The 13,689-nt window shown below is 46.1% G+C and overlaps 1 protein-coding gene across 1 annotated transcript; it reads left to right on the forward strand.

Moving 5' to 3' along the window:
* The first annotated feature begins 1,305 nt into the window (after positions 1-1,305).
* Positions 1,306-7,319, forward strand: TMEM119 (transmembrane protein 119). The gene is made up of 2 exons (XM_075568804.1): positions 1,306-1,562; positions 4,203-7,319. Exon 2 carries the CDS (start codon positions 4,226-4,228, stop codon positions 5,078-5,080), a length of 855 nt encoding a protein of 284 aa, XP_075424919.1. The 5' UTR covers positions 1,306-1,562; positions 4,203-4,225; the 3' UTR covers positions 5,081-7,319.
* The last annotated feature ends 6,370 nt before the right edge of the window (positions 7,320-13,689 follow it).

A 13,689-nucleotide genomic window follows, 5' to 3' on the forward strand; every position in this document is an offset into this window, starting at 1 on the left:
CACCCCCCGGCAGAAAACGCTGTGTGTGCAGCTTTTCCGAAGGCTCGGAACAGACGCGGCGGGTTAAACTTTCCAGTGGAAAACGTGAGTTAAGAGGCGAAGGTTTCCACGTGGTTTCACTCAGCCGCGACATCCAGAGAGACGCTGCCACCGGATGAACTTTAAAGGGAGTGTGGAAACTTAAGGGTGGCAAGAAACCAGGAGGCCATCCAAGGCTCTTATTCAACACCGCAGTGAAACAGTCTTCCCCGTGCTGGGCAAGATTTGAGTCCCATGCGTTTGAAAGGAGCGGATCTCTTCTCTGGCACGGGGGAAGCAGCTTCACAACGTGTTAAAGCCGCAATCTTGCCAAGTGGGATTGAAAACCTCCAGACCCCGTCCTACAGATGCTTACCAGTTTTGGTGGCCATTTTTATTTCCCTGGAGGGAGCTTTCTTTTATAGGATTAGAACCAGGGGGGGTCCCTGAAGCCAAAAAAAACATGGTTCAACTCTGGAAGTTCCCCCAACCTGGTGGAAATCCTATTAAAAAAACACCCCAAAAACATGAGCAGGCAGGATAAGAGCCCAAGTGAATAATGGTTAACGCACAGTTACCGTTGTTTATCCCTGTTTCTCGCTGCATTGAGATGAAGCGACTTATTCTATATCAGCCGATTAGGACGTTTTCGGGCGAAATTCCCCCCGTTGCAAGCTTTGGCTGACATAGAATAAGCCCCTGAATGAGGGGTCATACTCTGCACAGCTTTACACTGCAGCCTGTTCATTTGTTGCATAATCTACATGTAGACCCCCCAGCCTACACCTTCTCTCCTCACCTAAAAACCCACCTTCTCAACGATGCATTCCAGTTGCCCGGGCTCACGCCCACACACACGCACTTACCCACTATCAAGGTCAGACGCCCCAAACCTACTGCACCTACTCCTTTACCCGCCGTCTTTGTGAGTCTCCAAGCATCCCACTTCGATTGTAAGCTCTGCGGGGTAGTGATGCCATCCCCCATCAAGCACTTTTCATGCACCCTTTGCATTACAATTCCCTGTATTCTACCACGTACCCCGGCAACAGCAGATACGCCAAAAATAAACGCACAAATCGTAATAAAACTTCGATTTCACTGTGGATGATGTAGGAAGAGCACCAGAAACATGACTTTAAGTGGATTTTTGACCCCTTTCAGGCGCCTCTGGCAGCGCACGGGGTTAATATCTCCGCCTCTGGATCCAGAAGGATGCACAGAAAAGGCAGGAGGGATTATTTTTAAGGGCTGACTCCCCCCTCCCCTCTTCCCCTCTAATGAAAACAGCCTGCTTGAGACATTGAGAGGCTGAGACTAGGTACTCAGCAGACAGGCAGCAGGGAAACGCAGGCACTGCAAGTTCCCAAACACTCCGTCTGCCCTCCAACTAGCCAACTGCAAGGCAACCAAACCCCAGAGCCAAAGCAGGACATATCCATCCGTGTATCTCTATATTAACTTCCGCGCGCGTCTCTGGGAGCGGACAGCGTTGCCCGCAGGCTTTTTTTTTTGGAAGCGCCTGGAATCCACAAAACGGTTCGGTAAGTATGTTCCTTTTTTTTTATGCATAACATTATAGGAGCGAGGAGAGAGGGGAACATTGGCTAGTTAGTCTCTCTTCTGAATTCCACTCGGCATCCGAGAGGTTAAGGTGTATATGGATTTTTTTTCTCCCTAAATCCTGGGAGTCCAAAAACAAAAAAAAAAAATCGACTGAAAATGTATTATATTTCAATCTTTTTTTTTTCTCTTTTATGATTATTGTTATTTCAAAACACTGTGTTTGTTGTTGATAGTTAACCCTTTCCCACACCACTTTCCCGAGGTTTATTGGAAAAAACGCTTTCTTTATTTTTGGTTTCCAATATTACAATGACATAAATGTACTTTAAAAAAATAAAATAATAATAATAATTACATTTTATTTCATTCCGGTTACATGCATTTAATCAGCTCCTTCGTTTTTAACTTACAACGTTTAGCAACCTTTTTTTGTGGAATCCCTTTAAAATTCCAGACGGGCTCGTTCCGGCCAAGAGAACCACGTTCTTGTGAACGGCGGAATAAAGGATGTTCTACGGTGACCCGCCAACGCGTTGCGGAGCCGAGAACGCAACTCTCGTACGCATTGCGGCGTTACCTGTGCCTGTAAATATAAATCGGAAATGGTTATCTTTTCTTTGCATAGCGTCGGCATATTCCCCAGCGCAGTACCATGCGTCTTCTCTTATCCGACGGCGGTTCTTATTATTGGATTACGTTTCCCAGACATAAAAGTTTCCATCTTTCTTTGCTGGAGGCGTCGCTAATTTTTAATTTGCACATTACAGTAGATTTAGTGGCAGAAAGTTAGAAAGTTTTCCTCCCTCCTGGCTGCTCCAGATGTGAAACGAGTTCTCCTCTCTGCTCTGCGAGCCCAGGACCAGAACTCCCTGGGGGGGACGGGGTTTTTAAGTAACAAAGAAGCAGGCCGACCTCGCGTGCCTTCAGGGAGGAGGAAGCGGCGTCGGGCAGCGATGACCTGGTTCATATTAGAATGTTTGTAGTCCTTTTCTGTTTGGAACAAACGACGGTAGCCACTCCGTGACGTGGTGAGTCGCTTGAAAGCGGCACAGACGTGCCAGTCGGGTGATGTTGCGCGGCTAGGGCAGATAGCCGCGGCCGCTGACATTTGGTCACCGGGGCAGTGCACGGCAAAAAGGTAATGTTTTCCCTAACCCAGGGGGTGCTCAACTCCAGTCCTCAAGACCCCGCAACAGGTCAGGTTTTCAGGATATCCCTGCTTCGGCACAGGAGGCTCAGTCGAAGATGGCCCTAACCCCACACCCTAAAACCTCTAATCTTAACCCCGTACCCTGAAAACCCAAAGCATAACCCCGTACATAAAAGCCCAAACCTTAACCCTGTACCCTAAAAACCCAAACCTTAACCCCGTACCTAAAAACCCAAACCTTAACCCCGTACCCTAAAAACCCAAACCCCGTACCCTAAAAACCTTAAGCCCTTGTCCTACCTGAGGGGAAACCAACAGGGATTAACGGCCAACTGTCCCTCAGTGACTGACTGGCCACGGCTAATAATCCCTTTCCTCCTATTTCAACCTATTGAAGTTAAGAACATTTTAAGTGGATTTGAGGATTGACAACTTTGAAAGGAGTCATCCAAAGTAAGGGGGTTTCTGGGAAAAAAATGGAAACCACCGATCAGTGAACTCGGCCTGTCTCAGGAGGATTTGATCATTCCCCAACGGAACAGCGCGACTCTTTTTCTGTCTTGTGAAAAAGGAGAGTTTTCCGTTCTTCGGCACGTCAGAACGGCCGCTACTGTGTCTGTTTGCCTAACGATGTCTTCGTCATTTCGATCCAAAAAACAACAAAACGATTGAATTTACATTTTAGAATTGACAGCCCTGTCACGGAAAGACATCAGAAAAAGGTTAAAAAAAAATAACGCGCTAAAAGATTTTACAGAAAACAAAATACAGGCATACCCCGCATTAACGTACGCAATGGGACCGGAGCATGTATGTAAAGTGAAAAAGTACTTAAAGTGAAGCACTCCCTTTTCCCCACTTATCGATGCATGTACTGTATTGCAATCGTCATATACGTGCATAACTGATGTAAATAACGCATGTGTAACAGGCTCTGTAGTCTCCCCGCTTGCGCACAGCTTCGGTACAGGTAGGGAGCTGGTGTAGCTGTTCAGGACGTGCTGACAGGCGCATGCGTGAGCTGCCGTTAGCCTATTGGGCGATATGTCCTTACTCGCGAGTGCACTTAAATTGAGTGTCCTTAAAGCGGGGTATGCCTGTACTCGGAATATTCAAAAATACTTGTATTTGTGTCATTCGTTTTTAACCCGTTCCCTGCCAGAGGCGCCTGCAACACATTGCCAAGTGAAAGGGTTGAAAATAAATGACGCCAGTATTTTTAAATATCGATTTTTTACATTTTTCATTCTGAACAAAAACTTTGGCGAGTTTTTAGAATCTTCACCTAATGTCTTTTGGCGATAGGATCGATCAGGCAGATCTGGTCTTCTAAATAACACTTTCTGTTATTGTTACCCATTAATATCTCCAGAACGGGTTGTGCAAACCCGATACGCGTCACTAAACAAGACTGGGATTCAATCTCCGTTAATACCCTCTGCTCTTCTGTTCTTTTTTTTTTTTTTAGCAGCGCCAGAGCCCCGCCGAAGTATGGGATTCCCGGTGACCCTATGCGTGTTCCTCGTGTTCACGACTCCTCTGTGCCTGGCGAGATACACCCCCTCGGAGACGGAAGACCGCACGGGGAGTGGAGATGGCGAAGTCCCCGCCGTGTCTCCTACGGAGAGCCGAGAGCTTATCCGCCTCACGACGGAGGGTTTGGGAGCATATCCCAATGGCACTTCCACCTCCCTCAATATCCTCAACAACATTGTGCAGTTCCTAAAAGAATACATGTTGCTCATCATCGTGGTTGGTTCCTTGGTCTTTCTGGTGATGTTTATAGTGTGCACCGCTGTGATTATGAGTCACAAACACAAGGCCTCTGCCTACTACCCTTCCTCCTTCTCGCAGAAGGAGTACGTCAACCATGATGACATGTCTGGTGGGGCCAAGGCCTTCAATGAGATCCCTGAGAAAGCCCAAGACGCAAAGGCAGAGGAAGTTGTGGATTCCACCAAACAGCTCCAGGTGGACATCCTCAATGCTGCCCAGAACCTCAAATCCCCAACTAAGGCCACAAGCCCCAAAGAGGACCCCAAAATCCCAGAGGAGACCAAAGGGACCCAAGAGGGGACAGTTAAAGACATGGAAGTAGCCCCCAGTGGTAAAACCCAAGAGGAGTCGCCATCTGAGAAGATAGAGGAGAGCGAATGTGGCCAGGCAGGAGAACCTGGGCCTTCAGGCGGTGCTGAGGAAGCTCCAGATGTTCAGAAGACGACACAGGAGGAGACCAATGCATGCGTGGAAGAGATAAATCCTGCACCCTGCGACAGCCCCCCGACAAATGACCTCAGCCCACCTGAGGGACAAGAGTTACAGCCCTCAGAAGCAGGCGGTGTTTAAAATAACAAAAGGTGAGACTCAAAAAAGGTACAAAGACACCTTTGGGGTTATGTATCCACGTGCATTAATCACCATGCAGACGGTCACCTAGTGTTGGGCAATACACAGTTACACGTTATCTCGCGGTAATATAAAATGACGATAAATCGATATTCAAATTTGTTATTATTGTATCACCATCAATCACAAGGAAGTCCTTGCCGTTGGAGGACATGTGACATGCGGTTTGAGACGAGGCACTTTCCAAGGAGACAGAGCAGCCAATGTAAATAGGATCATGGAACCCTCATCCTCTCAATGGCGGTGGTACCTCCTTTTGCCAACAATGATCCCTTTAGCCCATGTTTGCCCCCTTCCTCTTAACCCCCTCCCCTCCATCTGAGGTTTTGAGGGATAGGGGAAAGTAAGAATGTTTTTAAATACCTTACATTTTAAAAATAAAGTATCGCATCATTAGCCAGTATTATTATAATTATGGAAACATGTTTTCAAATTAATTGAAATAATGATGTTTTTTTTTTTTTTACCCCTATTGAATAACTATTTATCACGATAAACATTGTATCACGATAAGTTTCTTAATATTGTTGTTGTGGGAATTCATTTTGTTATTGCCCGACCCTACGGTCAACTCATGACCCAGTGCTGCACGCCACCAGTAGGCCTTAGGCCTGTCATTCTACCCAACCTTACTGGGACAAACACTCGGAAAATGAACAGGCCACAGCTTTTATTGAACAACCAATGTAAAACCCCAATGGCCTTGCGGGGTCCGACCACCTAAAACATCAGGCCACAAAGCCACAAGGGTCTCCCAAGTAACCCGCCAAAAGATGCTCGCTCTAAAGACCATCCGACACTGGGGTGCCTGGATCCTTCGAGCGGCTTCAGGATCCAGCCCCAGATAACTATCCACAACCAGCGAATCCGTGCCGCCCCCAAAGCGGTGACAATAGTGCCCGCCAGCCAAGAGTATCACAGCTACAATAAAAGGGGGGCGGGTGAGCGGGCTCCCCCTCTCTTCCCTTTTCCTGCTGCACAACGTGGCACGTGGCAGGAATTCTATAGAAGCCCACTAGCCTTGTCCACGGTGCCCTGCAGCCCGACCCCATCCGATCGCCTACAAGGCAACACCTTCACACCCCTGACTCCTGCCCCTCCAAGCCCCCCAGGTCAGACGCAGCACTCCCGCTAAGTGTAACGGGTTAACCTTTGACCTCGGCTATATTTTGAGGCTGAAATAGTCATTTGATGTGCAAAAAATAATAATGATGCGTCACTGCCAAATCGCGTTATTAAAGTGCGTAGAGTAACCCCTCCTACAGACCCTATAACCACTCCCCACTACGCAGTCCAGCTGATGTCTTAACCCCTTGCCTGCCACGTGACGCATGTTTCTGCCACAGGAAAATCCCTCCTGTGCTATAGCAATAGTGAAAATGACTCTTACGGCAGCACCATCAGCAATTGAAGTGGGATGGCGTTAGGTGTTAAAAAAGGACCACTGCTTTTTTCTTTTTAAACGGTCGACTTTTGCATCGAAAATTGGATTTATCGCAGGGCGAAAAAAAAAAAAAAAAAAAAAAAAAAAAGAAGATTTTCCATCCCTTTCACGTCCTTAGTCGAAAAAATAAATAAATCACCTCTCAAGATCCTTGTGCCAAAATGAAACAGGTGTGAAATCTGGCATAAGTAACCTTCACAGGGACGCATAGCATTGGAACTTAGTTCTCGCTGCATGAGGGGTAACAGAAATGTGGGGGCGTTTGTTTGTTTTACGTTATATATTTCTAAGAACGCCTAAAAGCAGGGTGTTCTCAATTCCCGTCCTGAGGACTCCTCCTCCCCCCCCGCCCCATCACCACAGGTCAGGCTTTCAGGGTATCCCTGCTTCAGCACAGGTGGCTCAATCACTGGCTCTCTGCTTTCAGCACAGGTGGCTCAAGCAGTGACTCCCTGCTTCAGCACAGGTTGCTCAAGCAGTGGCTCGGTCGTAGACTGCGCCACCTGTGCTGAAGCAGGGATAGCCGTAAAACCTGAGCTGTTGGGAGGGTCTTGAGGACTGGTTATGAACCCCCTGCTTCAAGGTATTTATTAATGTTGTTTATTTAGGTACTGAAATATATATGATTCAATCTTGTATTGCTTCCTATGTGTTAGATTCCCTGCTGTCTCTAAATAGTCAGCTTATTGTATATTGCGAATAAGTGCTTTATGGACCAATAAAGTTATCTTCTTTTATAAATGTTTCTGTGTATAATGTCTGTGTGTGTGGTCGAACCAGATTCTCATACAGGCGTCTCACAGCAGTGGCAGCAAATATTACGATTTCGGGAGAGGGAGTGTGAATATGGTGTGTGTATTTTAGCTTCCAGACTGACTCCAAATAGGACAGTCACAGAACATTTTCCCTCTCCTCCCTCTCCTCCCTCTCCTCCCTCTCCTCCCTCTCCTCCCTCTCCTCCCTCTCCTCCCTCTCCTCCCTCTCCTCCCTCTCCTCCCTCTCCTCCCTCTCCTCCCTCTCCTCCCTCTCCTCCCTCTCCTCCCTCTCCTCCCTCTCCTCCCTCTCCTCATTGCACAACATGGCAGACCTGACAGGGGTTTGTGTTTCAAAGCTAATTCAATGTATACTTTCTCTAAAAGAGAGAGGTCGCTTTTTGGACCTATTTTAGGTAGAAATACTCCTGATCATTATACAATGCAGCACATTTGGGTGCTGTGTGAAAGGGGCACTATTAAGTAGCATATAAAATAAAACAACTTATCAATACAGCTATCTTCCTTAGACACATTTAATCAGCCTCACAGTGAAAATTGTATCATTGGGAAAATTAATAATGTCTTTTTCCCCCCCCACTGGGTACTGTGAAATTCGCCCTTATTGTATGCCTGCTGCCCTTCCCCTTTATCTGATTGGTCGATGATGGTATCCTAATGACGTTCCAAAGAACAGCAGAGAAACAATGGCGATTAAAATTACCCTGGTCGATTCTAGGACCATCCCCCAGAGAGATCAGATAAAAACGGTAAAAACCCTCTAAAGCATTTGGTTCCCCAGGGCACATTCGATGTTGACAACATTTATAATCCCAGCTAATTCCCCCCCCAGATGTCAGCAACATAAATTAACCCAGGAGTGCTCAACTCCAGTCCTCAAGCCTCCCCCTCTCTCCCCCCCCCCCCCCCCCAACAGGTCAGGTTTTCAGGATACCCCTCCTTCATCACAGGTGGCTCAATCAGTCCGTGCTTCAGCATGCTTGGCTCAATCTTCGACTGAGCCTCTGAGCCACCTGTGCTGAGGCTGGGATATCCTGAAAACCTGACCTGTTGGGGGGTGGCAGGGGGAGGGGCTTGAGGACTGGAGTTGAGCCCCCCCCCCTGAATTAACCATGCCACTGCCTTCACATCACTTTGGTCCGAGGTGGGACTGCCTCTTTAAGCCCAGGCGGCCAGGCAGCGCAGGGGTTAAAAGGGAATAAAGTCCGACTTTTTCTCGCGAATGCAACTTTTCAAAAAACACCTCTCTAATTTGGGTCCCCCCCCCCCCCTCAGATGTTGCACGTGCAGGAAAGGGAAGTGGGCACCGAGAAGGCTGATTAAGATCTTTTGGTCCCGGACAAGACTGGGACGTTTGCAAATTAATTGGATCCAGCTGCAAAAAAATACGCAGCTAAAATAACAGCTTATTTGCAGTGTCTGTTACAAATGTCAATTATACACGACTCGCTCTTTTTTTGTGAATGAACGTTGGAGGGGAAATTGTGCCTTCTATTTTAGAATAAGGTAAACAACACCCATAACCCCAGCAAGCCCATTTTGGGAACCCCTCTATTTTAGAAGGCCAGGCAGAGGTTAGCGCTCCGTGTTATCACGGAACCGGAGGAGTTTGGGCCAAAACGTTGGCCCAATGTATCTAACAAATACCCTAAAGAATGAAATCATTTGAAGTTCTTCCATGGTTTCCAAATTATCAGGGACAGGTTCAGACGGTCCTGGGTTTATAGCTGTCGGGTGACCTTCTGGCTGCAGGTCATCAGGGACAGGCTCAGACAGTCCTGGATTTATATGCAATGTTGGGTGACCTCCTGGCAGCAGTCTCAGGGACAGGCTCAGACGGTCCTGGGTTTTATATGTATTGTTGGGTATTTTTTATTATAAAATTATATGTAATGTAACGTGACCTGAATGCAGATCAGGGACAGGCAGAGACAGTCCTGAGTTCTACCGTTTAACCCTTTATTTTCCTTTTGTGTAGGATCATGTAAAGACCGACCACAACAATTTTTTTTTTTTTTTTTTTTTAAAGGGGCAGTGCAATTTTGCGGGTGAAAATGTTTGCTTGAACAATTTGAGTGTAAAAAGATGGAATCCCCCTTAAAGTAACCGCGCGTTATTTGTATATTGTGAAAACAAATGAATGTGTATTGCATCTTCCTGTCGGCAACATTTAATTCATGTCAACTACTTCCGTTTGACTAATAATGGCACCATAATTACTTTGCAAACAAAGGCACAAAGCAAAGAGAACAGCTTCGATAACTGGCAGACAGTTTCATCGCCAAAAGACATTAGATAAAGTTTGCAAAAACCTTCAAAAGTTTCTGTTTACTATTGAAATGTCCCATTTAATTTTTTTTTTTAAAAAAAAGGTGTCAATCAACTCCATCCAACCTGTTAACCAACGTCCGCGGCTCACTGTAAGACTGCTCTGTGCAATAGCCAAAGAGCAATAGGTACAGTATACCCTTAAAACAGGGGTGTTCAACTCCAGTCCTCAAGCCGCCCCCCCCCCCCCCCCCACGCAACAGGTCAGGTTTTCAGAATATCCCAGCTTCAGCACAGGTGGCTCGAGCCACGTGTGCTGAATCTGGGATATCCTGAAAACCTGACCTGTTGGGAGGGGTGAGGGCAATCTTCAGGACTCGAGTTGAGCATCCCTGCCTTAAAAGCTCTGCTCATCGGCGCTGCGCTCAGTTCCACTATGTACACTAATGGCGCTATATAAATAAAGACATACAGGCTGTGGGCCCTCCCTGGCACAGCGGGGGTTAACGCGAAGTTGCCGCGTTCGCGTTGAAATCATTGGCTCGCGGCACTCGATTTCCGAACCAGATTCCAAAGCCCCGAAAGACGGTTCCTTTAGTCCAGACGCCAAGGTAAACAGACGTCTGGCCAAGAGGCTCAAGTGGTGACGAGATCGCTTTAAAACCACATTTTCCCTGGGAAGTCTTAAAACCAGCCTGCCGAACGCACGGCCCTTTTATACACGACAGCATTAAAAGCAGCAAATATACATATATTATATATACACACACACCGTGTGTCGCCGGAAGAGGAGATCAGTGTATCTCGAAAGCTCGCACAAATAAAAGCATTTCGTTAGCCACAGAACGGTATCATCTATTTATTTTTGAAATATATATATATACACACACCTAACGCCTATAATCTTAGCATCCTGCCCCGAGTGGGTCCTGCTACTTAGGAAAATAAAAAAGTTTTTAAGTGTTCAAAATAATGACCTCTAGTTACCACGGTAACCTTGAGACCGCACTGGGCTCTGTAGAGAGCTCCATTTTAACCTCCCGAATACTTAATATTTCAAACGCGTATATCTCCTCACTTGGGCATCAGATTAAAAAAAAATAAAAGCAGCATGGGAAAGAGGTACCTGCCACGCAATAACGCCAACGCTGGCACCTCTAACCTCAATGTTTTGTTTTACAAGTAAGGCCCAGTTACAAGAAGCAGACCCCGTGTAACTTACAATGAAAGCCGTGCAAAATAAGGGAAGCCAGAGGCAGATTTAAAGATACTCAGACCCACACATGCTGCTGCACGGCCCTTGGCAGCGACAGTCAACAGGGGGGGGGGGGGGGGGGGGGGCGCATCATTCTACTTTTCATGCTTCTCACTGCGAGGAGCATGTGCTCCAGCGCCCTCTGGTGGTGAAATGTTTTTAAGACTTGTGGGCTCCTATAATTGCTATTAAAAAGGTGTGTATAGTATACCCCCCCTCTCCAGGTGAGAATCAGGGGGTCCCTGGAGCTGAACCGGGTTAATTTCAGCTCTGGGGACCCCCCTGCGATACTTTCTCTCCGAAGTTGCCACCTGGTGGCTAAACAATGTGGTGGTTTAAATCTCTTGCGACTTCCTGTTGGCACGTGTGCTACAGGAGATTTAAGAATCATGGAGAACCAGGCAGCACCTTTAGAGGCAAGCAAATTTTTTTTTTTTTACCCGATTATAAAGCAAATGTTTTTTTTTTTTTTTTTAAATAAAAGTTAAGTTGAAAAGTACATACACGCCTTATAATCAGGCTAAGACCCGCTATAGAAATCAAAGGATGCTCAGTATAATAAACCTCATTAAAAATAGCATTGAGTTGAATTTACTCCTTAAATTATCTAATACTACAGCACCGATTTACTGGTTGTTAAATAGCTGTGCTATACATAGTTCTAGATAATCACAATTATGTATTATTTTCATACAAATTACCGCCTCTGGGATGTTGATGTAACAGATGGAAAACACACACTTTAGCCTACAAAGCCCCTACCCCATAAATCTTACCTCTCCGGCTTCATTCAGCCCCAGGCTGAAACTTGCAATAACAGGGTCACCTTTTCTTGTTCGCTTATCCAGGAACCATCTGTGCCATCCCTGGCAAGTTCCTATTTTAGGATTTAGACTGTCTACTGCGTGACATGCCTTCCCCTCTGGGAACTTTTTCAGTGAGACAGTACAACAATGATATTTGACAGAGGAGGTTCCTGGGGGCTCTCCATTTCAGTTCCAATACACTGTGAAGCTGCATGCTCTCAATCAGTCAAGTATCACCTGCAGCTACTTCCAATTAGGAATTAACTATTTTGAACCCTTAATCATTTAACACTGTTTTCTGGTGATGGATAACAGGAATTTGCTAGGGTTTTTGTGTGTGTACCTTCCTCTGAATAGATCATACGTAAAGTCAGCACTCCTTAAAATGTCTCATGAGGTGCACCAACCCAGACTTGCGGTAAACAAAATTAGTTTGGCGCCACACACACGTCTTTTTAAACTTAATGTACTGCATTAAGTAACTGCTTGCGATAGTTTTTCTAGGCCTAGAACTCTTCTTATTCTGTAAACCAACACAAACGTACAACTTTGGCTATTTCACCTGTAAAATACACTACTCAAACATTTATATACAGTCCAAACAATGCCTCAAACCTTCCTCCTGCCTAGCTAGTTTTTTTTTTTTTTTTTAAATGGATAATTAGCTAATTACATATTTATATATAAGTGGGAACAGGTGTTTGGCTATTTAAGTTTTCCAAAATGTGGACTTGCTGGACACACGTTTGTTTTACAGGGGAAAGGTTTTATTTCTCATTACTCTGGAAGAAACCATATAGATCTTTAACCCCGAGTGCACCTGAGGGCCACAACCGCTCCAGCACGTGATTACACGACTACTTTGTTGCTCATGATGAAACGGAAGTCACCCCTCCGCCATTCCTCAATGTACTTGTCCCACTCCGTAGCAGCACAGCACGCCACTTCCCCTAGCAAAACGACCATTTTGTTTTGACGTAGCTACATCATGGCATCCCTGGCCGCCATTTTGTTGCGTGTATATGTATATTATTTTGTATAAATAGATCTCTTCTTGCCCTTTCCAATGGGGTTTTTATTTTTACAATCTGATGCGGCATTCAGGGTGCAGGAGGTTGAAACGGAGCTTTATCCAGACCAGTCATAAGGCTACCATGGTAACCTCACGCGATGGCAACAAGAAAACAGCCATTAGTTCTAACACCAACAATTTTTTTGCTAAACAAAACAGGACATGCTAAGGGGACAATATAAATTCAACTCAAAATCCTAGGAGTTTTTTTTTTTTTTCCAAACATTTTTATTAGGTATTGAAACATCACTTTACACGCATTGTCATATGTGCATAGCATAATACCATAACTGTTGTTTTTCCCTTTTTCCTTATAAGAGTGGGGGTAGAAAGACGAGAGGTGGGGGGGGGAGAGGGGGTGGGAGGGGTCCTTGATTACCCACCCATAGGGGTGGCCGACCGTCCGGTCCTTCAGTGGACCCTGTGATTAGACTCCCGAAAGAGAGAAAAGAGTGGGAGAGAGTGGAGGGAAGGGGAGAGAGTGGAGGGAAGGGGAGGGAGGGGATTTCTAGGTTTCCCTTCCCCTGGAGTCGCCTCCTGTTACTTGGTCCCAGCGTCTCGTCCGGTTACTGGGCAAAGGAGGGGGCTGTTGTCTCTTACGGTCTAGTGGGTCAGCCAGGGCTCCCATATGCGGTTGAACCGCTCTGTTGAGTGGTTAAGGAATGCTGTCAGTTTTTCCATTAACATTACCTCATTTAATCTTTTTTTTACCATTTGTATATTGGGTGGGGAATTTTTCTTCCAGGAGAGTGCCACCGAGCACCGCGCTGCAGTCAGAATAAAGGAGATTAATTTCCATACTGGGTGGTCAATTTCATCCATTGGCCTGCCCAGTATGAAGGTCAGTGGGTCCATAGGGATTGTGAGGTCAGTGACCATTTTAATTAGGTTTTGAATTGAGAGCCAATATATCTGAATTTTTGGGCAGTGC

Source organism: Ascaphus truei, chromosome 13 (genome assembly GCF_040206685.1).
Source record: "Ascaphus truei isolate aAscTru1 chromosome 13, aAscTru1.hap1, whole genome shotgun sequence".
In the NCBI taxonomy this organism is placed as follows: Eukaryota; Metazoa; Chordata; class Amphibia; order Anura; family Ascaphidae; genus Ascaphus; species Ascaphus truei.

What these genes read in the sequence shown, in the direction of transcription:
- TMEM119 (XM_075568804.1), top strand. Translation starts at nt 4,226, where the DNA reads ATGGGATTCCCGGTGACCCTATGCGTGTTCCTCGTGTTCACGACTCCT.